The sequence below is a fragment of the Emys orbicularis genome, chromosome 1 (assembly GCF_028017835.1).
Source record: "Emys orbicularis isolate rEmyOrb1 chromosome 1, rEmyOrb1.hap1, whole genome shotgun sequence".
In the NCBI taxonomy this organism is placed as follows: Eukaryota; Metazoa; Chordata; order Testudines; family Emydidae; genus Emys; species Emys orbicularis.
In genome coordinates, this window is record NC_088683.1 from 99,609,860 (window position 1) to 99,633,691 (window position 23,832).

General features: G+C 50.8%; 1 protein-coding gene across 1 annotated transcript; it reads right to left on the reverse strand.

Annotated features, from left to right (window-relative positions):
• Positions 1-1,040: 1,040 nt before the first annotated feature.
• Positions 1,041-16,634, reverse strand: NCF4 (neutrophil cytosolic factor 4). The gene is made up of 10 exons (XM_065418796.1): positions 16,483-16,634; positions 14,060-14,144; positions 12,564-12,717; positions 12,173-12,243; positions 11,458-11,585; positions 10,416-10,473; positions 6,914-7,012; positions 4,798-4,928; positions 4,621-4,686; positions 1,041-1,717 (listed from the first exon to the last, which is right to left on the reverse strand). Exons 1-10 carry the CDS (start codon positions 16,512-16,514, stop codon positions 1,483-1,485), a joined length of 1,059 nt encoding a protein of 352 aa, XP_065274868.1. The 5' UTR covers positions 16,515-16,634; the 3' UTR covers positions 1,041-1,482.
• Between the last annotated feature and the right edge of the window lie 7,198 nt (positions 16,635-23,832).

The window sequence follows — 23,832 nt, forward strand, 5'->3', positions numbered from 1 at the left end:
TTTGGGCAGTTCCGCCCCCCTCACCTGCAGCCTTGCTCCTCAGAGCTGTTCATATTGTCATTGTTATTTGTATTGTGGTAGTGCCTAAAGGGAACCCCATTGGCCTTGGTGCTGTACATACGCATACAGTGCCTTGCTACTTGGCTGGAGATAGCGCGCTGCATGCTGAGACCTGTTCATTCCATGCTGAAGCAGGAGGAAGCCCAATAGGAGATCTCTGTAAACTGCACTTTGGCCTCCCGTTTTAGTCACCGAGCAATTTTTTCTCCCCCACACCATGTACCTTGGAACAGCAGAACCCATAATGGTTAATTGAGGGTGGGAGATAATCCTCCCATAGTTACCACTGATTATATTTTAACGTCTTCTACTTGCAGACCCCTGGCATTCCTCTGCAGTCAGCTCATTCTGACCTAATCCCACTGACAGATAATGGGGAAACAGCCCTAATTCATGCCCAGAATCAGTTCACAGCTGCAGGCAAAATAATCAATAGTTCCAAGACTGGGAGTGGGGCTGGGGCAACTGGGGAAAGAGAGGGCCCCTCTCCCCTTGCAAACTGTGGCAAGTAGATGATCTGGGTAGGGCCAGCAGGAAGGAACAAACACTAGAAGCCCCTGGGTTCCATGAGGAGCCATATCAGACAGGACAGCCATGTGCAGATCCTAAACAACCATTGCACCCCCAGCCAGAGGATAGTGTTACTGTGTGATGCCCTCTCGCCAGCCACGGTTCATCGCCTCCCTTCTGAGGGATTCATTCCCATTTGGATTTACTATCTGCGGGGTGGACCTGGACATCAGAGAACACGGACCCTGAGATGTTGGCATCTTCATGCCCCCAGAGAGACGTTGCTATGGGAGATGGGGCTTAGACAAGCAGGAACAGATTGTCATAAAAGCCCCCGGAAATTATCCTCCTCACTGTAGGGTGACCCAGCAGCATGGTGAATCCCAGGGGCCATTTGGGGTCCCCCTGCAGCCTTCCCATTCCCTTTGGTGGTGTTCAGTGATCACTCAGTGCTAAAGGCATTAGACAGAGCTCTGCTTTATTCCATGACCAGTTCCAGTCGGCCCCATGACAACAGTTGGAGCTTCTGCTGCGCTCCACCCAGATTTCATGCTGGGGCGCTCAGCCTGTAAAGGCATAGTCCACAATAGCACATCTTCTCTTCCCAGCCAAAACAACACTTCAAACCCAACACTGACACACAGTTACAATTATTTATATCCAGCTTACTAACTACATTTACTAACAATGTCCAATTAGTCTTTGAGGTGCCTGGGCTTGCAGGCTCCCCTGACATCTCAGCACTTCTGCTCTCAGGCGGCAGTAGGTCCACTTGTTCTGGTTGTTCTATGTCCCAGAGCACCAGTATCTAACCTGATGTGATTGTTGCCTGTCTCAAGCCTAGTTAAAAGAAACAATCGGTACAGTGGATGGAGGGGTGCAGCCACCAGTTGAAACTGCTCCCTGTGGCAGTCACTGTCCTTTTATTGCTAGTGCCTGACTAGTGCCTCCTCCTGGGCTGGTGTTGTAGACACTGAGGTCATCTTGGTGGGTGATGTGCAACTTCCAGGGGAAAAAATGCTTCTCGGAGGGCCGTCTCCTGCCCTGAGACACCATGAGTTCGACATCCTGGTCAGAGACCAGACGGATCAGGTCACCCTCAGAGTCCCGGTAATTCAGAACAATGTCATCACGGTCAAACTCTCTCCTAGGAGAGGAAAAATGGATTCAAACAATGCCAGGAAGATACACCAATATGCAGTATGAGAGACAGCAGCCCTTTAAGGAGAACTCTAAAGAATGGCAGCACACCCAGCTTTTTGAAGATATTTAACCCTTCCCAGGCCAATGAATGAGAGGTGTCAAATTCTTAACAACAAGACTTTGCACTATCAGCTGTCCCCATACCACGTTGTGTATTAACACTATACAGATATGAAGCGGAGGCCGGGGTCTCTTTGCCCTTCACTCGAACGCTGGCCTCTGCGGGTACATCTGCAGTAGGCCATTACTTATTGAAAATGGTTGCCAGCAAGGCATCTCACTAATGCAGGGGTGGGCAAACTTTTTGGCTCAAGGGCCACATCTGGGCATGGAAATTGTATGGCGGGCCATGAACGCTCATGAAATTGGGGGTTGGGGTGTGGGAGGGGGTGAGGGCTTCGGCTGGGGGTGCGGGTTCTGGGATGGTGCTGGGGATGAGGGGTTGGGGTGCAGGAGGGTGCTCTGGGCTGGGACAGAGGGATTTGGAGGGTAGGCGAGGGATCAGGGCAGGGGGTTGGGGCGCAGGAGGGAGTCTGGGGGGCAGGCTCTGGGCGCCGCTTATCTCAAGCAGCTCCCGGAAGCAGTGGCATGTCCTCCCTCTGGCTCCTATGCAGAGGCGCGGCCAGGTGGCTCTGCGCGCTGTCCCGTCCACAGGTGCTGCCCCTGCCGCTCCCATTGGCCACAGTTGCCAGCCAATGGGAGCTGCGGGGGCAGTGTGCGGAGCTCCCTGGCTGCCCCTACGCGTAGGAGGCGGAGGGGGGACATGCCACTGCTTACGAGAGCCGTGCAGAGCCCCAGCACGTGCGGAGCAGGGCAAGCCCCCAACCCCACTCCCTGGCTGGAGCTCAAGGGCCGAATTAAAATGTCTGAAGGGCCGGATGCGGCCCCCAGGCCGTAATTTGCCCACCCCTGCACTAGGGACACACTATAGAGTTTGGTTGCTAGTAGACAACAGTGTTTCAAACACCATTACAGAAAGCCAGCTAGACTGCTAGGGACAGGTGAATTTGCAATTGGAGCAGTTAGGAGGCAGGAGTAGTATTGCCTACTGAATATATCTGTAATTCCACTGTCATTCAAAATTAAGTTATAATGCTTCTTCTACTATCCCTTTCAGAGGTTGGGCAAACATGTGGGGGATGCTACTCCAGCAGCTCCCAGATGAGTGGCCCAAAGAACTGCTCTACAATAAGTAAAATAGTTTATTGGTTTAATATTTGTTTGCAGTGTTGTTGTAGCCTCGTTGGTCCCAAGATATGAGAGAGACAAGGTGGGAGAGGTAATATCTTTTTTTGGACCAACTTCTGTTGGTGAGAGAGATGAGCTTTCAAGCCACACAGCGTTCTCTCTCAGGTCTGTTGGTCTGCTGGTTTAATAGTGTATTAAAACGATTTAAAATTGGTAAATTTATAAACAACTCCTTTCCCCCTTGTTTGTTTCCTTTACAAGTAGGGTGACCAGATGTCCTGACAAAATCATGACTGTCCCGATAGTTAGACATTTGCCCCATCGGTCGGGATGCAATTTGTCCCGAAATTTCGCACTCCGGTGTTTTTTTGCTCCGCGGGCGACCCGCCCCCGCCATGTGTCCTCTCTTTCTTTCTCTCATCTGGTCACCCTATTTACAAGAGTGGAAGAAAACTGGCCCCTGTGTTTGATTTTTAATATTCCAAGTTTTAAAACTATAGTGAAGTTCTATTTCCTCCTATTGCCATGTGTCCAGCTTGTTATTTGTGGTATTGTCCATCAGAACAAGCCAGCTGATGGATGGCTCAGTGGCTCGCAGGCCTGCTAAAACCACGTTGGAGAGAACAAGGCGAGTCAAGACCAAAGGGAGGTGTTAACAGAGTGCAGAGAGGTCACTGATCAATAGTGTTGTCAACTCTCTCAATTTTATCGCAAGTTTTTCTTAAAGCCCCAGCTCCTGGAGTCATTTGATTACATGGGAATTTCAGACCTCATGCTTGAGAAAATCTGAAAATGTGACCCTTCTCAAATGCCAGAAGGTAAATAAAAAAACCCTCCAACATTTATGATTAAAGTCTCAGGAGTCTCAAGCCAATCTCATGATCTTGAGGGCCTGGACTCATTTCTGTAAGCCTAGGGCTGGCAAGCTTAGGGTTGAGTGGGGAAAAGCATTGGTGGGCTGAGCTGGGAGAACCAGCCACGCCTATGTGACTGCAATGCCTGTGAGTTCCAGACACACTGAACTAGCAAGAGAGGGCAGGGATGTTGGGGTAGACTCTGTTTGTTCAGTGCCTCGCCCAATGGGGTCCTGATCTAGAACTAGGGTTCTAGGCACTACGACAATACAAATCATAAACAGGGCAGGCAGAGACATTATCAAGACTTGCTCAGAGGAGGTGCACACTCAATGATGCTGGCAACACTTGTAAAAGTAAGAGCATTTTATGTGCATTGCAGATGTCTCCATGGGTGGTGGCAATGCCTTTTCTCTCCTGTGTAGATGAATGTCTAGGGTGGCTGGACAGTGATGGCCCACATCCCAAGGGTGTCAGAGAAGAGGACTGAGGCTGGGAGTGTGTCCTAGAGTCCCATAGCTAGAAACAATGACAAGACTCTGCCCAGGTCCAGTTGGCTTGAGCACATGGGACCCAGTCATTGGGTCCATTCACAACAGACTAGGGACCATACAGAGTGGTACTTGGCCAGGTTGTGACAACTGCCAACTCTCCGGGATAATAGGGAAGAGTATATCAAGCCCAGAACACTGAGATGGCTGGACGGACCCTAACACAGCCAGGAGTGGGAGGAACTCAGGAAATATGCCTGGGAGTGAATCTCTGCATCCCATAGTGGCTGCACCTCCATCTGCCTGTACTGTACCTCATTAATGCCATGAGGTCCTTGAACAATGGGGTGCTGCTTAGGTCCTCTTCCACTGATATGTCCCTAGAAGAGGGAAAAAACATTGTCATCTCACATGATCAGAGCAGATCCCTGACTGGGCTGCAGGAGTCTGGGCATCTCTCCAGCAGTCACCTGAAAGCATCGTCTCCTTACCTGATGATGCTGACAGTGTCATCCTGGTAATAACAGCGCAGCCAATTGATAGTGCCCTCCTCCGGGGGTAAGTCTTGAATGATCTTCACAAAAGCACATGGGAAGATTCCGGTGGCATTGTGGACGGTTCCCTAAGACAAGTGGAAGGAAAAGAATGACAAAGAGCGCACTATTTTTGCTACATGTGATCTGCTGTGGAAATGTAAGTCATTTCCATGGAGATAACCACCAGAATTCCCCAGATATGGTCATGTAAGAACAGCCATACTGGGTCATACTAATGGCCCATCTAGCCCAGTATCCTGTCTCTGACAGTGCCCAGTGACAGATGCTTCAGAGGGCATGAAGAGAACAGAGCAATTATTGAGAGATTCATCCTCTGTCATCCACTGTCAGCTTATGGCAGTCAGAGGTTTAGGGACACTCAGAGCACGGGGTTGCATCCCTGATCATCTTGGCTAATAGCCCTTGATGGACCTATCCTCCATGGACTTATTGAGTTCTTTTCTGAACCTAGTTGTACTTTTGGCCTTCACCACATGCCCTCGCAGTGAGTTCCACAGGTTGACTGCACATTGTGTGAAGTAGTACTTCCTTTTGTTGGTTTAAAACCTGCTGCCTATTAATTGGATGACCCTCAGTTCTTATGTTCTGTGAAGGGGTAACTAACACTTCCCTATGCACTTTCTCCACACCTTTCATGATTTTATAGGCCTCAGCCATACCACCCCTTAGACATCTCTTTAGTCTAATCTCTCTTCATTTTTGTTGCCTCTCTGTACCCTTTCCAGTTCTAATACAGTACATCTTTTTTGAGATGGGTTGACCAGAACTGCCTACAGTATTCCATGTGTGGGCATACAATGGATTTTTATAATGTCATTATGATATTTTCTGTCTTATCTCTCTTTCCTAATGGTTCCTAACATTCTGTAGCTTTTTTGACTGCTGCTGCACACTGAGCAGATGTTTTCAAAGAACTATAAATAATGACTCCAAGGTCTCTTTCTTGAGTGGTAACAGCTAATTTAGACCTTATCATTTTTGTATGTATAGTTGGGATTATATTTTCCAACGTGCTTTGCTTTGCATTTATCAACACTGAATTTCATCTGCTAACTTGTCGCCCAGTTTTGTGAAATCCCTTTGTAACTTCACAGTCAGCTTTGGACTTAACTATCTTGAGTAGTTTTGTATCATCTGCAAACTTTGCCACCTCACTGTTTTACCCACTTTTCCAAATCATTTATGAATATGTTGAATGCACTGGTCCCAGTAGAGATCCTTGGGGGACCCAGATATTTACCTCTCTCCACTGTGAAAGCTGACCATTTATTCCTATCCTTTGTTTCCTATCTTTTAACCAGTTATTGATCCATGAGAGGACTTTCCCTCTTTATCCTATGGCTGTTTACTTTGCTTAAGAGCCTTTGATATAGGACCATGTCCCAGGCTTTCTGAAAGTCCAAGTACACTACATCAACATAATGAGATGAGTGCAGTGGAAGTGACCTGATGTCGTACCTATAACAGGAATATTGAACTAGGTGGTTGGCTACAGAAGGACTGGGGCAGTGTATGATATACAAACATCAGATACTTCCCCATGAAGGCTGTCCTCTTATAGAAAGCAGAGATACCCTATCAGCAGACATCCTGCATGCTCCCGCAGCCCAGTCTCATTACCTCCCCATAGTGTCCAAGTCCCCCCAAAACAGGGCGGTGCAGGTGGGGCTGGAGGGCAGTGTGTCACAAGTAATGCAAACACAAGCAATCACATCTGAACAGGAGTTTCCTTCTCTTTTCTGTGGCCTGTGTGTGTTCTACTCACCTCTACATACTCTAGAGTGCACTATAGGCAAAGAGAGTACAAGTGAAACACAAGCGCCAGAGGAGAGGAAACCTAAAATCCAAACAGAGCCTAGAAAGGAAGGACCCTGGAATATGGAGATAGAAGCTTAATCCCAGATCCTCAAAATTATTTAGACTACTAATTTCCATTGAAATCACTGGAAGTCAGGATGAGGGATCTGGGCCTTAGTCTCTCATGGACTAACGTCAGATGTACCCTGAGAGCTCAGAAACTCTAGCATAGCCCCAGTAACCTCAGTCTTACCTCTAGCCAATCTTTGTTGATCCTGCTGAGTAGATAGATCAAGTCTCCCTTCTTGAAGTTCAACTCCAGTGTACTGGTTCCAAGAAAGTCAAACAGTGCCTGGGGGAAATAATCACCATTTCAATGATAAATTCAGAGTTACAGAACTCTGCTTTCCCTGTCCGGCATATTCACAGGAAAAGGTTATTTCCCTATAACTCACATTCTTGGGAGTATATTGCCTAATAGATCCCTGCTATTGAGATGCACACGGAGAGCTGGAGCAATCAGGAAAGCAGGGAAAGTTGGAGCAGCATGCACTTCCCATCACAGATCCAAATGTTTGTGCAAGGTCATATAGGGAACTGGAGCCCCAAGCCCCTCAGATCCTTTCTGCTATTCAGAACAACAAATAAAGACTGAGCGCTCAGAAGATGGTGGTTCTCATAAAGGAGGATAGACACCGGATCCCCTCTCGCTAGTGACTAATATAAATAACTCTTTAAACAGGCTTTTATAAACTACATAAACGATAGTAACTATTAATAAAAAAAGGGTACAGATGCCATGGAGAATGACTGAGCCAAGAGCTGCTGTCTTCAGCAGTTGAAAAGGATCTCAAAGCAACTGAGCCCATAGTTTCTAATAGCCTTGCACTGAACATTCAGATCTGCCAGAGGGCAAAACCATGGCCCAAACAATTTCTGCTTTTGAGACAATTCCAAGCTGCTAGTGCCCAGGGATGGAAGTGTGCATCCCCAGAGCAGGGCAGTTCAAAGGCAAAGTCTCGCTGGAATCCCTTTGTTCCAGAATACACTCTGGGTAAACCTTTCCATGGCATTTCCCCTTGGCTGCAGCCTCCTTTCCTTTGTGTGGGGGTGTTTTGGTTGGCTAGCTCCCAGTACCAAAAGAAAGGGGAAAGGTTGATGGGAAATCAGGACCCTGAGACTCACAGTCCCCAGGAACAATGGAGAGAGGCCAATGCTCCAGGCCAGCCTGATTGACAGGGCGGGCAGGTGAGTCAGGAAGCTGAGGCCCTGCAGGCCAGACTTGGAGGGGGATCGTAACCCCGATGGGGCAGGGGCGATGCTGGGAAGAAGGGTCCTGCCACCTAGAGCCTGAAAGCGTGTGGCCACTGCCAGAGCAAGTGTCCAACCCGCAGCATCCCTGCAGTACAGGGCCAGAGGCCTGGGACTTGTGAGGAACAGACTGAACTTCCCTTACATTCCAGAGACGCTGGTTGTGACGTCCCCGTGCCACAGAGCGGGGTGACGGGTTTTCCTTTAACCTTTCCCATTTTTCCTTATTTTTTTTAATTGATTGCTGTTTAATAAATTGTATTTGCTTTGAACTGTATGTAATGATCAGTGGGTCAGGGACGCATCCAGTGCAGAGAGAGCACCCCGGAGTGGGGACACCCTAGCCCCTGCCCTAAGTGACCATGACAAGGTTGGGGGTTGAGCCCCCCAGGAATCCTGGGACCAGCCTTGTTGGAGTTACGAGGACTCTGCCACACGGGAGAGTGGAAGGGGAGCCCTTGAGGTCAGGCAGGGAGCGAGGACTCAGATCCTTTCGCTAGCCCACTTCACCGGGGTAGTGTATAAGCCAGGAAAGTTCCCCACAATAGCAGGACCATTCCCCCGCTTACATAATATGCAGGGCCTCTTGACTGGGGGCATCTCCCTGCGCTGGGCCTGCTGCCCAGGGTCCTGCTCGCTCTCCCCAGCTGCTCACTGCACTCGGCTCCAGACAGATCCAGCCCCAGCCCCAGCTCCACTCTGCCTCCAGCTCCCTGGGCTGCTTCTCTGGCCCTGGTTGCAGCAGCTCTCCTCCCAGCACAGGTCGGCTCTGTGGGCTGCTTCTGTGACTCTGCTCCCAGCACTGACCTGCTTTTCTGGCCCCTCTGGCTGGCACAGCTCTGCTCCCCAGCTTAGCTCGGGCCCCTGCTTTCGCCTTAGCTCGGCCCCACTCTGTCTGACCCAGGCAATTCCAGCTCACATGGAGGACCGGACCTGCTCCCCCGGCCCCCTGACTCCCTGATTAGCCTGCCCGCCCTGTCAATCAGGCTGACCTGGAGCATTGGCCTCTCTCCATTGTTCCTGGGGACTGTCAGTCTCAGAGTCCTGATTTCCCATCGACCCTTCCCCTTTCTTTTGGTACTGGGAGCTAGCCAAACAGAACACCCCCACTGAGTTTTAGTAAGGGGACAACATTTGTCTTAGAGAAGCAAGAGGATACCAACATATTCCACCCTGGGGCCCCAAAAAAGAAGCTTAGTGTCTCACTTAAGAAGGGCCTCCCAAAGCGGCTTCAGAGTGCAAGTGTCTTGTGTCTTGGCAGAGGGAAAAAGACACTTCAACTCAGGAAAACTCTGAGCCGCCTCTGCTTGCTCAAACAGGAAAGTGCAGGCGTCCAGCCGCATGCCCTGGAGAGACCCCACTTCCTGCTAGTGACAGAAAGGAATGCAGTCAGCCTTACAAATACCCAACGGGAGCTGCGGCTGAGGAAGGAGTGTCAACTCTTCTTTCCCAAAGCCAGGAAAGATTATTTTTAAATCAGCTGGAAACATCCAAATCGCCATCAAATGGCAGATTCAAAATCCTGTTTCAAAGTTTTCTACCCAATTAAAAGGGAAGCGGTGGGGGGCGGGGGAGGGCAGGAACTTGCCATCCCCTTTGTTCTGCTCCTTCTTTTCCCTTTGCTCTTCCTATTTTCCATGTATCTTCCTAGATTTTGAGTGTATCTTTCCCAATGCCCAACTTTTCCCTAGGACTATTAGCTCTGTAAGTGTTTCCCCCTTTCACGAGGTTTCAGTTTATTGAAACGTTCTCTTTTCCCCCAAACCCCTCTCTCCCCATGAAATCTCTTGTCTGATTCAGCCTTGTCCCATCTACTTTTACCTTCCCTGTTTTATCTCTCTCCCTCCTTTCCCCCACTCTTTCACGTTCTCTCCCCGCCCCTTTCCATTTGTAAGAGCTTCCCCTTCTCAGCTTAGGTCTTGAGGACTGGATTTTCCTCGCTCTTCCAGTCCTGGTGATGAGAATGCCGCAGGCCCCGATTCAGAGCATTTAAGCACATGCTTATCTTACAGCAAGCAATGGGACTTAAGTACATACTTCAGGCTAAGCATGTGATTAAGTGCTTTGCTGAATCGGAGCCTGAGAGTGAGTCTGTGGGTGACCCCCTCTAAATGCAGAAAAGTTGGCAGTGAGTTCTCTATGTTCTGTCATTTCTGAGATTCAGCTCATATTGATCCTCCAATAAGACCCTCCTGTTATTCAACTGAGAGGGGGGATTCAGTCTATATAGATCTTCAGTCCTCTGCTTCACCCCATGCTGGTCTCTCCTACCCTTCCCCTCTCCTGCACTGGAGTGAGAGGAATTTCCTATCTATGCTTATTGCATTTTCCCTCCTCCCGCAACACATGAACCTCTCCCAAGAACAGCACAGATGTAATAAGAGATCCCTGAGTGGAAAAGCAGCTTTGTTTACAACCTGCTGCATGCTGCACAGGGCACCCACCTCAGCCCGCGGGGCTGCCATGCGGTCAAAACCAGGCTCCTGGTGCATAATGCTTTTGCTGCAGAGGAAGGAGACAATGGGAAGGTAAACACCCCTTTCTAGTGGTAAGAAAAGCATCTGAATAGCACAGTCTTTGCTTCCTCACCCTCTAGGAGGCAGGTGATCCAAGTCACAAGTCACTTTACAAAGCACCAGAGTATCTGTGCACGACATGCGAGTCAAGCAAATAGACGCAGACTCGACTACATTAACCCCAGTGTTCTCAGCTCTGGTGGGTCACAGCAGCAAACCCTCCCTGGCAAAGCCCTCTGCTGAGCACAGAGGGGAATTCAAACCGTGTACTCAGAATCTTAGACCTCCCTTACCAACCCTGCTCTGGAGGAATCCCTCCCTCCCGCTGCGCTGCGCGGGGAAGTCAGACTTGCCCTGGAGAGCTAGTTAGTTCTCTTGGAAAAATCTCAGCCTTAAGGATTGTGTTAATTCAACACACACACACACACACACCCCGGGTTGAGAGGGGAATTCATTCTCCTTTGTTCTACACAGCGCAGATCTCCTGTGGGATCCCAGTGCTGCTCCGGAGGATAGGCCCCTGCTCCGGAGAGGCATGGGGACCAATTGAGTCTCCACATTCATTTAAGATCTGATCCAACTGCTGTTGAGGTCAATGGCAAAACTCCCATTGACTTCAGCAGTGCAGGATCAAGCCCCCAACCCTGGCCTGCCCACACCACACACAGCTCCCTACAGAGATCACGGGTACAGAGTCACTAACGCAATGAGTGGGGCACCATTTTAAAACAGTGCCGATGGCCTTTCAGCATTTCTCTTGCCTTAGACAGAATGCAGCCTGAATACTGCAGGGTTTTTAGCTACTGAGGGTGGGAACAGTCCAGTTTACATGGCACAGACAAGCAGTAGAGTAGGACTTGACTGACTTATTTGGGGGAGTCCAAGTGTGTCCCCAATTCCCTCTCCCCAAAGGGCGCTGGACACCCTCCCTTCGAGCAGGCACCCAAGAGGAAACACATCAGAGGCTTACACTCGGCGAGTGCGTGGGCGAAGCCGCCGCAGCCCCTTCGGCACCTGCTCGCAGTCAAACTCCGACTGGTAGAAAAACAGTCGTAGGTCTTCATCCATCAGCACCCAGCTGGGCAGGCAAAGCAGCTTCTGTGTCAGGGGAGACAAGGGAGCAGAGTAACAGCAGTGGGAGAGATCCGCCCTGTATGTTACCTGGGTAATGGAAACACCTCTCCAATCTACTGACACACAGAGGAGGTGCATCACTGTCAGAAATCCCCCTGCTAAGCGGGACAGGGTTGAGCAGCTTCTGGTTTTGCCTCTATTCACTGCTGGCCTTGGCCAATGTGTTGCCAGTGTGCCTGATTTACTCCAGGGACATTCACCCTCTTCCTGTCATCCCCCCACCCGAGAATCACAGCGATCCCTGTGGGAAGAGGGCAGAGCTGGGCAGTGGAAGGCTCCCTATCACTGCCTATCAGCCCATCAGCTGCTGCAGGCCCCAGTCAGCCACTCATTTAATACAGGGCCCATAATCAACCTGCACATGAAGGAGTTCTCTCCCCAGTGTTATGGTGCCTCGGGAAAGTAGGGTGTCCCAGGGTGAGCACCATAAAGAGAGCCAGGTACCCCCTGCTGGGGTGGACATAGCTATCCAAGATGATTTCAAATGGGACCTATCCAAAGCATTGACTCTGTATGCCCACAGCAACCTCAACTCTAAGTTGAAGCTTTACCTTCATGTAAATATTGAGGATAGGGATCCGGCTCTCTGCAATCTCCTTTTTCGCACCAACATAAACCTTTCCTGGAAAGCACAAAACCAACAAACCATAAGAGTTACCAACAAGAAAATAGGAAGGAAGCAACATGCCAGTAGCATCCGAGACAAGAAATACAGGCGAAAGGATTTCCAGCTTTCCACATGTCAGTGTCCCTTGCTGGAGGAGATCCCTCAGCCACTGCACCTGCACTGATCTCTACAACACCCATTGCTGTGAACTGGTTCTCACAGCCAGCACTCCGGCATCCTTCCCTACAATGAGCTCCACTAGGAGAAGCTTGGATTGGAATAACTACTAAGGATGTCTAGGAGCAGACACGGGGCTGCATTCGACAACAGCGTACCTGGCAACACGGGGAGGGTGAAGGCAAAGGTGTTGCTTTTGTTCTCTGCCCCATATCTCTCCTCTAGCTTGCTATGCAGGGCGTAGAACTGGCGGTAGCGGCGGAAGATCAAGTATCTGCCGCCTCCTTTTGTCTTCACCTCAATGACAAACACCTGAAGGGGAAGAGGGAGTGAGGGTCACATGCATACCTAATAAGATCTACAGAGTGCAAGTGAGGCACAGAGCAGATGCATATAGCCAGCCGTCCACTGTCTGGGCTGTTTTCTCAGGAGGCTGGAGTTGAAGGGAAGCCTTCTGTTAAGAACCTGGCATTTTGGGTGCTATAAAATAACAACCATGCCAGGCTGATTTTGCCTGTGTCCCCAGGTTTCCCATGGATCATGTCACTGTGACTGTTTCCTACCACGCCATCAAGCAAACAGCAAACCTGGGAGGATTTGAGGCATTAGATAATGCTAACGATAATACTTTACTCTCCTATAACACCTTCCATCAGAGGGCAGGACACCGCTTTATGGCTGCCATTTGACAGATGGGGAAATTAATGCCCCAAGAGATTAAAGATAATATTTTCAAGCTTGGGTGCCTTGGACATCTTAAATCCCCGTTTAGGCCCCTAATTTAAGGTCCTGGTTTTCAGAGGTCCTGAGCATCCATAACTCTCGCTGACTTCAAGCGCACAAGTTTGAACATTCTGGCCTAGGAGCCTGGTCCTTGGTCATGCAGCAAGTCAGAAACAGTGCCCAGATTTCCTGACTCCAGGTCCCCTGCTCCAACCACCAGACAGTACTCCCGCCGATTTCCCAAACAGATTGGTTTGCTATGATTAATGGACGGCCTGATTCCCAAGCATTGAACCTGTGCCAAGTGGCACCCAGACACTCCCAGGAGACTTAAGCAGATAGCAACCAAGACTTATTGCAGCCGAGTCTAAACCCTGCAGTCCCTCAGTGAGAGATCGGTGGTCAATGCCTCTGGCAAGAGGAGCCTACCCAGCAGAGGGCACACTGAGCAGGCCTCATCCAGAGCTCACTCTTCGCACATCTCACGCCCCTCTTTCCTCCTTCCCTCCCGTTCTCCTCCCTGGTGCTCCAGTGATTCACTGTCCAGATCTGACATCCTCTTCTGTGGAGGAGGGAGCTTCCTAATTTGCACGTGCCAGGATAGGCTATTCCCTGTCAGACTCTCTATCCCCCTATCCCCATTGAATCTCCTAAACAAGGCTATGGAAAGATTTAGGAAACAGGCAGTGCCAAAGAGCCCATCACTGTCAGGCCACACCCACAGGTACTTGGATTGTCAGGGTGCACCTGTGACAGACACCTCCCCATTCCAGAGGAAGGCAGGCCCCACCCAACAACATGGAGACCGGAAGGCTGTATAGACAGCAGGTCATGCCTAGCGGCATCAGGCCAGGCAGGTTGCATCCTATTTCCCTGACCCAATGCTGAGCCAGTCACGCCTGTGAGCACATGGAGAGAGTCTCTCTCTTACATAGTAACTGGTGAAGCCACTCTTCTCTTGGGCATCTGCAATGTTAGCGGAGACAGGCACCTCATTTGGAAGCTGGTCAAAGTCACTGAAAGGCAAGAGAAAAAAAGAGCTGGGTTACTACAGCTGGTGTTGGCCTTTGGCACAAGCAAACTAATGGCTCCATGTAAGCTCTGCAACTCCTGGGCTGGTCCTATCTCCCTCGCAGGCAGTAGAGCCAAGTTGGGGAGGCAACATCTTGCTGCCAGGCACCAGACAGCAACAGAAGCAAGAAGAAGGCAACTCATGCCCCGATTTCTCTCTTTCTGGAAGTCTGGGGCCCCACAAACTGCAAGGATGACTGTATAGACCTCTGAGGTCTGATTTTCAGGGGCATTGAATATGTACAACTCCAACTGAAATCAGTGAGAGCTGTGGGTACACAGTGAGTCTGAAAATCAGCCCCCATGCTCTAAGGTCCAGCGACACCAGCAGGGCTAAACACCAAAGGGTCTGGGTTAGCGCACTTTTGCTGGCAGATAACATTCTCCTGGGGCACTTCTCGACCATCCTAGTGTCTAGAAAACTTGGTGTAAGGGGACTGTTGGCCCCTTTCTGAAACTTAGTGGAGTTTTTGGTTGGCCCTCTCCCAGGATCAAAAGAAAGGGGAAAGGCTAATGAGGAATCAAGACCCTGAGATTGACAGTCCTCAGGGCCAGTGAGGAGAGGCCAATGCTCCAGGTCAGCCTGATTGATGAGGCAGGCAGGCCAATGAGAGAGTCAGGAGCATGGGGTCCCGTCCTTCTCAGTGTGAGCTGGAGCTGCCTGTCCAGAAGGGCGGAGCTAAGGAGAGAGCAGCTGCCAGAGCCAGAGAGGGGTTAGAGGAGCAGCCTGGGGAGCGGAGCTGGAGGCAGAGCACTAGCAGGGCTGGGGCTGGGGCAGTCCAGAGCCGGGTGCAGTGAGCAGCTGGGGAGAGCGAGGGGGACCCTAGGAAGCAGGGAGAAACCCTCAGCCAAGATGCTCTGCACACCAGACTTGGAGGGGGATCCTAACCCCGACAAGGGGGGCTGATGCTGAGAAGGGTCCTGCTGTCTACAGCCTGAGTGCATGTGGCCACCGCCAGAGCAAGTATCCGACCTGCAGCATCCCTGCAGCACAGCCAGGGCCTGGGACGTGTGAGGAACAGACTGAACTGCCCTGACATTCCAAAGACACGGTTTGTGACGTCCCCGTGCCACAGAGTGGGGTGACAGGTTTTCCTTTAACCTTTCCCATTTCTTACTTAAATCTTTTTAATTGATTGCTGTTTAATAAACTGTATTTGCTTTGAACTATATGCAATGGTCAGTGGGTCAGGGAAGCATCCAGAGCGGAAAGAGCACCCCAGAGTGGGGACACCCTAGCCCCCCATGAATCTTGGGCCCAGCCTTGTTGGGGTTACGAGGAAAACTCTGCCACACAGCAGAGTGGAAGGGGAGCCCGTGAGGTCAGGCAGGCCTCTGGGTAAAGGGAGTGGAGGCGAGGACTCAGATCCTTCTGCTAGCTAAGTCCACTGGGGTAGTGTATAAGCCAGGAAAGTTCCTTACAATAGCGGGACCATTCCCACACTTACATTAGGATAATAATTATAGACCAGTCTGTCTTGGCCTAAGGTGAGCATGGGCACCTATCTCAGTTTTGTCTGTATACACAATAAATAGTAATGGGCTCACAGGTCTGACCAGACCATTTTCACCTTATTTTCAGGCCCTTCTCTGCCCAACCCCCTTGATAAAAACAGAGAAGCGCAAATTTATTTGCCTGTCACATGCCACCATGTGAGAGCTCTGTGTGTTAATCCTGAAGTAAAAGTGCAGGAGGAGGAAGTGGAGGAGCAGTGGGAATGGGGAAAAAGGTGGTTTCCAGTTCTAGCAAATGGAATATTTTCCCACTCAGCAAAGACTATGGAAGGGGGATCAATTCATCCTTCCGCCATCAGACCCCAGAACAAGGGGCCTCTGGTGGTGGAGAGTCCACCCAGAAGGGCGTTGTAGTGATGGAAGTTGCCCACAATCCCTTGCTCTTCTGGAGTTAGTCAGCACCACTCCAAATTTGGGAGGTGCCACCACTTGCTGTTAGAGCAGCCATGGGATGTACCGATGCTGTCCCAGCCTGCCTTCGCTGTGAAGCCCCAGCTGCAGTTTAAAATTACCCTCCCCTGGTGGAACTGCAGGGAGGACAAAGAGGCAAATACCCGCTGCCCTCCCTGGATGGGAAGCTTTCCATGGGGCCCCTGATAGCACCAGGGGGGCTATTCCTATTTAAAAACTGAGGGCTCCCACACGCACAAAGGAAGCCCAATGTTTTGGTGGCTGCAGCCACACTCAGGCAGTGTCTCTTCAAAAAGGCCTGTGTCCAAGCAAAAGGGAAGGAGCAGAGTGGTAACGCAGTGTGTCTGGGGAACTCACCTCTTGTCTCGCAGCTGACGGGGAAGAGACATCCTTTCAGCTCCTTGGTGTCCAGGTGAGCCACAGAAAGGACCAGCCCGTTCTCTCCTCTAGTGGACTGGGAGTAAACAGGGCCCCACCCTGTGGCTCTGTTAGTCTGGATGTACTGGGAACCCTCTGCAGGGCCTCAGGGATCTCACTCTGAATACATCACTGTTAGCCTGTCATTTCCCGCCCCCACCAGATTGAGGAAGTGCTACAGAAAGAGAGCCCATAAGCAGGGCAGCTTTGTGATTGCAGCATGTGTGGCGAAACTGGCCTTCCCCCCCGGTTAGGGAAGTGAAAGGCAGACTGTCAAATGGGAACGATGAGCCTGACTCTCTACTGCCAGGTACCACACAGAAACTGTGGCCCCTGTGCAAAGGGACCGTCACAAGCTACCAGGCCGGTAGCATTTTACACTCTCTTTGCACTGGTGTCCCTGCCTGCAGAGTGCAGAGCAGTGGAGAATCAGGCCCAATAAAAACACCAGGGCAAGGCTGACTGGCATCGTGCAGAAATCTGGATCTCAGGGACTGGCAAAAAGCAGTTCATCTCCCCACCCCCCGCTTGCCTCTCTGGATAATGACAGGTGCCACCCAGAGAACAGAGTTGGGCCTAGGTTTTGTGCGGCTCTGTGTGAAATAACCCATGAGGGGCCTGTCCAGCTCGCTTCCCACTGATGTCCAAACTCCCACACATCCCTGTATCCACAGCACCCCTCCTCCCTGCCTGTGACCCCCCTCAGGCTGTAGCAAATGCCTTACCTCTGAGTGAAGCTCTATGGCTCCTTGGGGATTCTCCCTTATATGCCCAGGAGATGGAGCCAACGTGCAGCTTTCCAAGCAGGGGTCGGAAGAGCTGTTATGAAATTCACCCCCTGCCAGAGCCCTTGGGCGCCAGACTCAAACGGGGTCACGGACAGGGAACCAGCCGGGATGATGGGAGTGAGAAGTGGGACCCCTGAAAGGGCAGGGATTAATGCAGCTGCATAGGCCTAAAGCAACAATTGCTGCTGAGACTCCTAGCCACATGGATTCCTGTCACCCAAAGAAGACCCTGCCTCCCCTACCACGGTGCACACAAGGTAATGACATGCCACCTGCAGTGGGTGGGTTGGCAAAGCCTTAATGAGGAAAAGAGAAGGAAGGAAGGGTCATTTGCTAATGCTCCAGCAGCGTTGCAGCATAACCTGGCCCTTCTCCAGTCGAATAGCTTCCTCACACAGCCTCTCTGCCTCCCCGTGCGCCTTCCTTTCTGTTTCAATCCTTGTCTCTCCTCTGCCTCCAAATTCAGTACAAATTTGGCTTCTTTTAATCCTCGTAGGGCCAACTGACAGAAAGTTTGGGGCTTGCATGGACCCAGCCAGCATGCTCCAGAGTGGAAACCTGCTTAAACCTGTTACAGTCAAGCTTGAATCTGCCTTGCAAAGAGAACTCTGCCCCTCCCCTGGATGCAGTTCCCAGAGATGAATGGGAAGCATCATTACAAGGAGTCCGAGCTGGACGGTGTTGGATTTTAGCTAGAAGAGGCTGATGGCTGCTGATCTCTGGGGATTGCAAAGAGACCCCCAGGTTCTTTGCTGGGTTGTCCCTGCAATCCCCTCCCCGTGCAGCTTGCATGAGCAGAGAGTACAATGGCTACAGGGAAGAGATGTTGCACATAAGTATCCCTCTGGACCTTCATGCTCTGCTGTTTGCTCTGTTTTCTCTGCAAGCCCTGCTGCATGTGCAGTGCTCATGTAACCTGAGGAGGCAGACACAGTATTCCCTTCCCTTCCCCTGGGGTGCCTGTTAATGGAGCTTCCTAACTGCCATCCTCTTGCTTCCTCCTGATACCCAGAGGGAAATGAGGCCAGATCACCTTGAACAGAAGCCTTAGTCACAAGATCCAACCTGTGTTGGCTCAGGAAAAATTAAAGGGGAACCTAAGTTGGCAGTACATTGGGAAAGGAGCAAGGCCAGCTCCAGCATTTCTGCTGCCCCAAGGAAAAAAAAAAAAAAAAAGCCGGGATCGGCGGCGGCAATTGGAAAAAAAAAAAAAAAGCCGCGATCGGCGGCGGCAGTTCAGTGGCAGGTCCTTCGCTCCTAGAGGGAGTGAGGGACCTGCCGCCCCTGAATTGCCGCAGGTGCCGCCCCTCTCCCTTGGCTGCCCCAAGCACCTGCTTGTTAAGCTGGTGCCTGGAGCCGGCCCTGGAAAGGAGACCCCAGGGCTGAGTGCAAAGGATTGGGAGTGGCACCAGTAGAGGGCATTCTCCATTGGATAGGTGGGGTATTTTTAAGATCATTGGACCTCATCTGCATGAACCATGTTCGACAAAAAACATACAAGTTACATCTCATTCTCTCAAATGGCATGTAAGATAGACCAGAGATGCTACCCCCCGGGGAACAAAGGAGACTAAAAAGGGCATGATGTGGTACACATGGCTTGTTCAGTTTTCACCTGTGCAATAGGGTGTTGCCTTCCAAGAAGAGGGATTACCCGATATAATCCCCTCCAGCCACAGTGTAAAAAAAAGAAAAGCAAGTCAAGACTGCTCAAGGCTACTGTAATCTGCACCTTTACTATGCTGTACGAGGCACTGCAGCCAATATCAATGCTAGCCTGGAGTTCTTGGTAGACTCTGGGTACTTAAAGGATGTATTGGTGGTTAATATAATCCAAGGTTCTCTTGTCACACTGACATCATACGGACCATACATATGACAAGGAACCACTATTCACTGGGATGTGCCACTTGATGTTCAGGTATATTGAACTGAATGTGGGAGCACTGTTTTCTTTACAAATTGGTCTCTGAATGGGTCGAATTTCTTTTCTGAATATGATCCTTGTTCATTTTACTCTGTTGCTGAACGTATTGACTCTTTATCTGATGACTGAATATAACCATAGACTGCTTTTCTAACACCATGTGCAGAGAGAAGCCAGCATTCCAGCACTCACCAGCATGCTCAGCCAAAATAACGTTGTACCTACCACACTATTAGACATAGTACATTGTTCTGTCAGGATACGTGCATAGATGAATCATTTTGTATCAGCCACATCTGATTTACCTCAATTACTTTGTTTTTTTCCCCTCTCTTCTGAGATTGGGAACTACATTCCCCATTAGCCATTCATCTGCCATGCTTGTACTGTCTAGCTACTGATATCCCCAGCTCCAAGCCATTGTGCTACATAATATTAAAATCTTTCACATCCAGCTAGGTTTAGAAGATCTTTATAATTGTTTTATTTGATCACTGAATTATACCTCTGTGCATGTGCTGGACAAAAGCTGTACCAGCTGGGCTGATGATGTCTACCTTACAATACTTAGGGTATGTCTACACTACGAGAGTAGTTCGATTTTACTTAAATCGAATATGTGGAATCGATATTACAAAGTCGAACGTGTGTGTCCACACTAAGGACAGTAATTCGACTTTGTGAGTCCACACTAACGGGGCAAGCGTCGACATTGGAAGCGGTGCACTGTGGGCAGCTATCCCACAGTTCCCGCAGTCCCTGCTGCCCATTGGAATTCTGGGTCGAGCCCCCAATGCCTTCTGGGGAAAAAAATGTGTCGAGGGTGGTTTTGGGTAACTGTTGTCATCCAACCGTCACTCCCGCCCTCCCTCCCTGAAAGTGCCGGCGGGAAATCAGTTCGCGCACTTTTCTGGTCAGTGACAGCGCGGACGCCACAGCACTGCGAGCATGGAGCCCGCTGCAACCATCGCTGCAGTTATGACCGTTGTCAACACCTCGCACCTTATCATCCACCTTTCACAGAGGCAGATGCTGAGAAATCGGGCGAGGAGGCTACGGCAGCGCGGTGAGGACCTGAAGTCTGAGAGTGGCACAGACCTGTCACAAAGCACGGGACCCCGCGCCGAGGACATCATGGTGGCAATGGGTCATGTTGATGTTGTGGAATGGCGATTCTGGGCCCGGGAAACAAGCACGGACTGGTGGGACCGCATAGTGCTGCAGGTCTGGGATGAATCACAGTGGCTGCGAAACTTTCGCATGCGGAAGGGGACTTTCCTGGAACTTTGTGAGTTGCTGTCCCCTACCCTGAAGCGCAAGGACACCCGGATGCGAGCAGCCCTGAGTGTCCAGAAGCAAGTGGCCATAGCCCTCTGGAAGCTTGCAACGCCGGACAGCTACCGGTCAGTCGCGAACCACTTTGGCGTGGGCAAATCTACCGTGGGGGTTGTTGTGATGCAAGTAGCCAACGCAATCGTTGAGCTACTGCTCTCAAAGGTAGTGACCCTGGGAAACGTGGAGGTCATCATAGATGGCTTCGCCGCGATGGGATTCCCAAACTGCGGTGGGGCTATAGATGGAACTCGCATCCCTATCCTGGGACCGGACCACCAGGCCAGCCAGTACATTAACCGAAAGGGCTACTTTTCAATGGTGCTGCAAGCACTGGTGGACCATAGGGGACGTTTTACAAACATCAACGTTGGATGGCCGGGCAAGGTTCATGACGCTTGTGTTTTCAGGAACTCTGGTCTGTTTAGACGGCTGCAGGAAGGTATTTACTTCCCGGACCACAAAATAACTCTTGGGGATGTGGAGATGCCTATAGTGATCCTCGGGGACCCAGCCTACCCGCTAATGCCCTGGCTCATGAAGCCCTATACAGGCGCCCTGGACACTGAAAAAGAACTCTTCAACTACCGGCTGAGCAAATGCAGAATGGTGGTGGAGTGTGCTTTTGGACGTCTCAAGGGGAGATGGAGAACCTTACTGACTCGCTCTGATCTCAGCGAAACCAATATCCCCATTGTTATTGCAGCTTGCTGTGTGCTCCACAATCTATGTGAGAGCAAGGGGGAGACCTTTATGGCGGGGTGGGAGGTTGAGGCAAATAGCCTGGCTGCTGATTACGCCCAGCCAGACAGCCGGGCGATTAGAAGAGCCCAGGGGGACGCGCTGTGCATCCGGGAGGCTTTGAAAGCTAGGTTCCTGAGTGAGCAGGGTAACCTGTGACTATTAAGTTTGTTTACAGAGAAGCTGAACCTGCCCCCGTTTCTTTACCCAGTAAATGTTCACTATCCTCTCCAGTTACATACCCCATTCACCCCGTTCCCCCCCTTACAACACACGTTTAAAAATAAAATCACTTGAAATTTGTTAATGAACACCGTTTTCTTTATTACTGTTTTCGCGGTAAAGTGTTGAACCTGGGACGCAGACTGTGGTGGGGAGCGGGTGTAGTGTAGTGATGCAAAGGACGCTTCTAAACTCGAGGAATGACAGGCTCAGCACTGGTGGACTGGTTGTTTCAACGGAGCCTGCCACCCCTCCTGTTCGGGACTCTGTGTGTGGGGGCTATGTGACTTTGTGGCAGGGGGAGGACGGTTACAGATCCCCTGCTGCGTGGCTCTATGATCCAGGATAAGGACCGCTGCATAAGATCTCTAACTGCCCTCCCCCGCCACAAAGTCACATAGCCCCCACACACACACAGAACATGAAAACCACCTCCCAGACTCACCAAGGTAACTAGTGACTGCAATGTGTGTGTGCCCTGCTGATGAACCTGCCCCCGCGTCTGTACCCTGGTAAAGGTGACTGTCCTGTCCAATTACCAACCCCCTTCCCCCCCTTCAAACAGACTCTCCTCCAAAAGAACATGATGGAAACAGTAATTAACAGAAATGTATTTTTTATTAGCAACTACACATGAAACTGGGGGATGAAACTGGGACGGGGGCTTGGGTGAGGCGGGAAGGAAAGGACTTATCAAATTTTGGGGAATGAGAGCCTTCTGGTACTTGAGCAGTCTGCAGGGGTGGAGTGAGAGTTTTCACGGACTCTGCCGCCCCTCCTTCTTGGGACTTTGGGTGAGGGGGGTATGGGACTTTGTGGCGGGGGAGGGCGGTTAGAGATAGACTGCAGCGGGGCTCTGTCCTCCTGCCTCCGGTCCTGCAGAACATCCACAAGGCGCTGGAGCGTGTCCGTTTGCTCCCTCATTAGTCCAAGCAGCATTTGAGTTGCCTGCTGGTCTTCCTGCCGCCGCCACCTCTCCTCCCGTTCCATGTGTGATCGGTGGATTTGGGACAAGTTCTCCCTCCACTGGGGCTGCTGGGCTGCCTGGGCTCGGGAGCAGCCCATAAGTTCCGAGAACATGTCGTCCCGTGTCCTCTTCTTCCTACGCCTAATCTGCGCTAGCCTCTGGGAGTGTGATGCCAGGGTAGGTCGGGAGACAGTCGCAGCTGTGGGATGGGAAAAAGGGAGTGAATTCCTCAGAAAGATAAATTTTTGGGTGAACAAAGAACATAGTCTCTCTCTGTGAACAAGACCATGCACAGCACCTATCACATGCGCACTCAGGACAAGGTTGAATTTTCGGCCTTCGCATTCAGTGCCTGGGGTCTTGCAGTGCAGATCAGACAAGCGGGACAGGACAGCGGAATTTGGGTAACAGGCTGACATGGTAAGCCGTAGACTTGTGGCTGCTTAAAACTTTAATAATAGCACTGGCCTCCTTTCACGTTCAAAGCAATGCCAGTCCCTGCTGCCAGCAATCCGGCAAGCATGAACTCTGCCCCTGTCCCACCCCCTCGCGGCTGTCCCAGGGAAAGATCCCTGTATGCTGCTCCTCTCCCGCCTCCACCGCGTGGCTCTAAACCGCCGGTTACAGTTCTGTAAAGGAACAGGCAAGCAGTCCCAATACTAACATTCCCCTACCTAATTCAAAGCAGGTCACCATGAGCGACATCACTCTGATGAGGATTTCAGAGACCGAGAAAGAAAGGATGCTTCGGGAAAGCCTGCAAAGACCAGGGCCGTATGCCGCCATGCTCTGCAAGGCAATGATACCCGAGTACTTGATTGTCTCCTGGCGCGGAAACGTTTCCTACCACGGAGGACCCAATAAGGCCACTCTCCCCAGGAACCTGATGCAAAGGCTTTCCAATTACCTCCAGGAGAGCTTCGTGGAGATGTCCCAGGAGGATTTCTGCTCTATCCCTGGACATATAGACCCGATTTTACTGTAGCTGCACTGGCAGGGACTAAACAGTAGAGCGCCTAGGGCAAAACAATCATGCTAAACCGGACATTGTTAGATTTTTTTTCAGTAGTTGCACTGCCAAGGACTGAAACGTTAAGCGCCTAGGGCAAAGTAATCATGAAAAACCCATTGTTAATATTGTTAATATTCCTGTTCTGTTAAAAATAAATGTTTACATGTTTAAAACACTTACTGACTGATCCTTCCCCTGATTCTGTGTCCGGGTTAACGCCTGGGGACGGCTGGTAGGGGATCTCTGTAAGGGTGATGAAGAGATCCTGGCTGTCGGGGAAATCAGCGTTGTAAGCACTGTC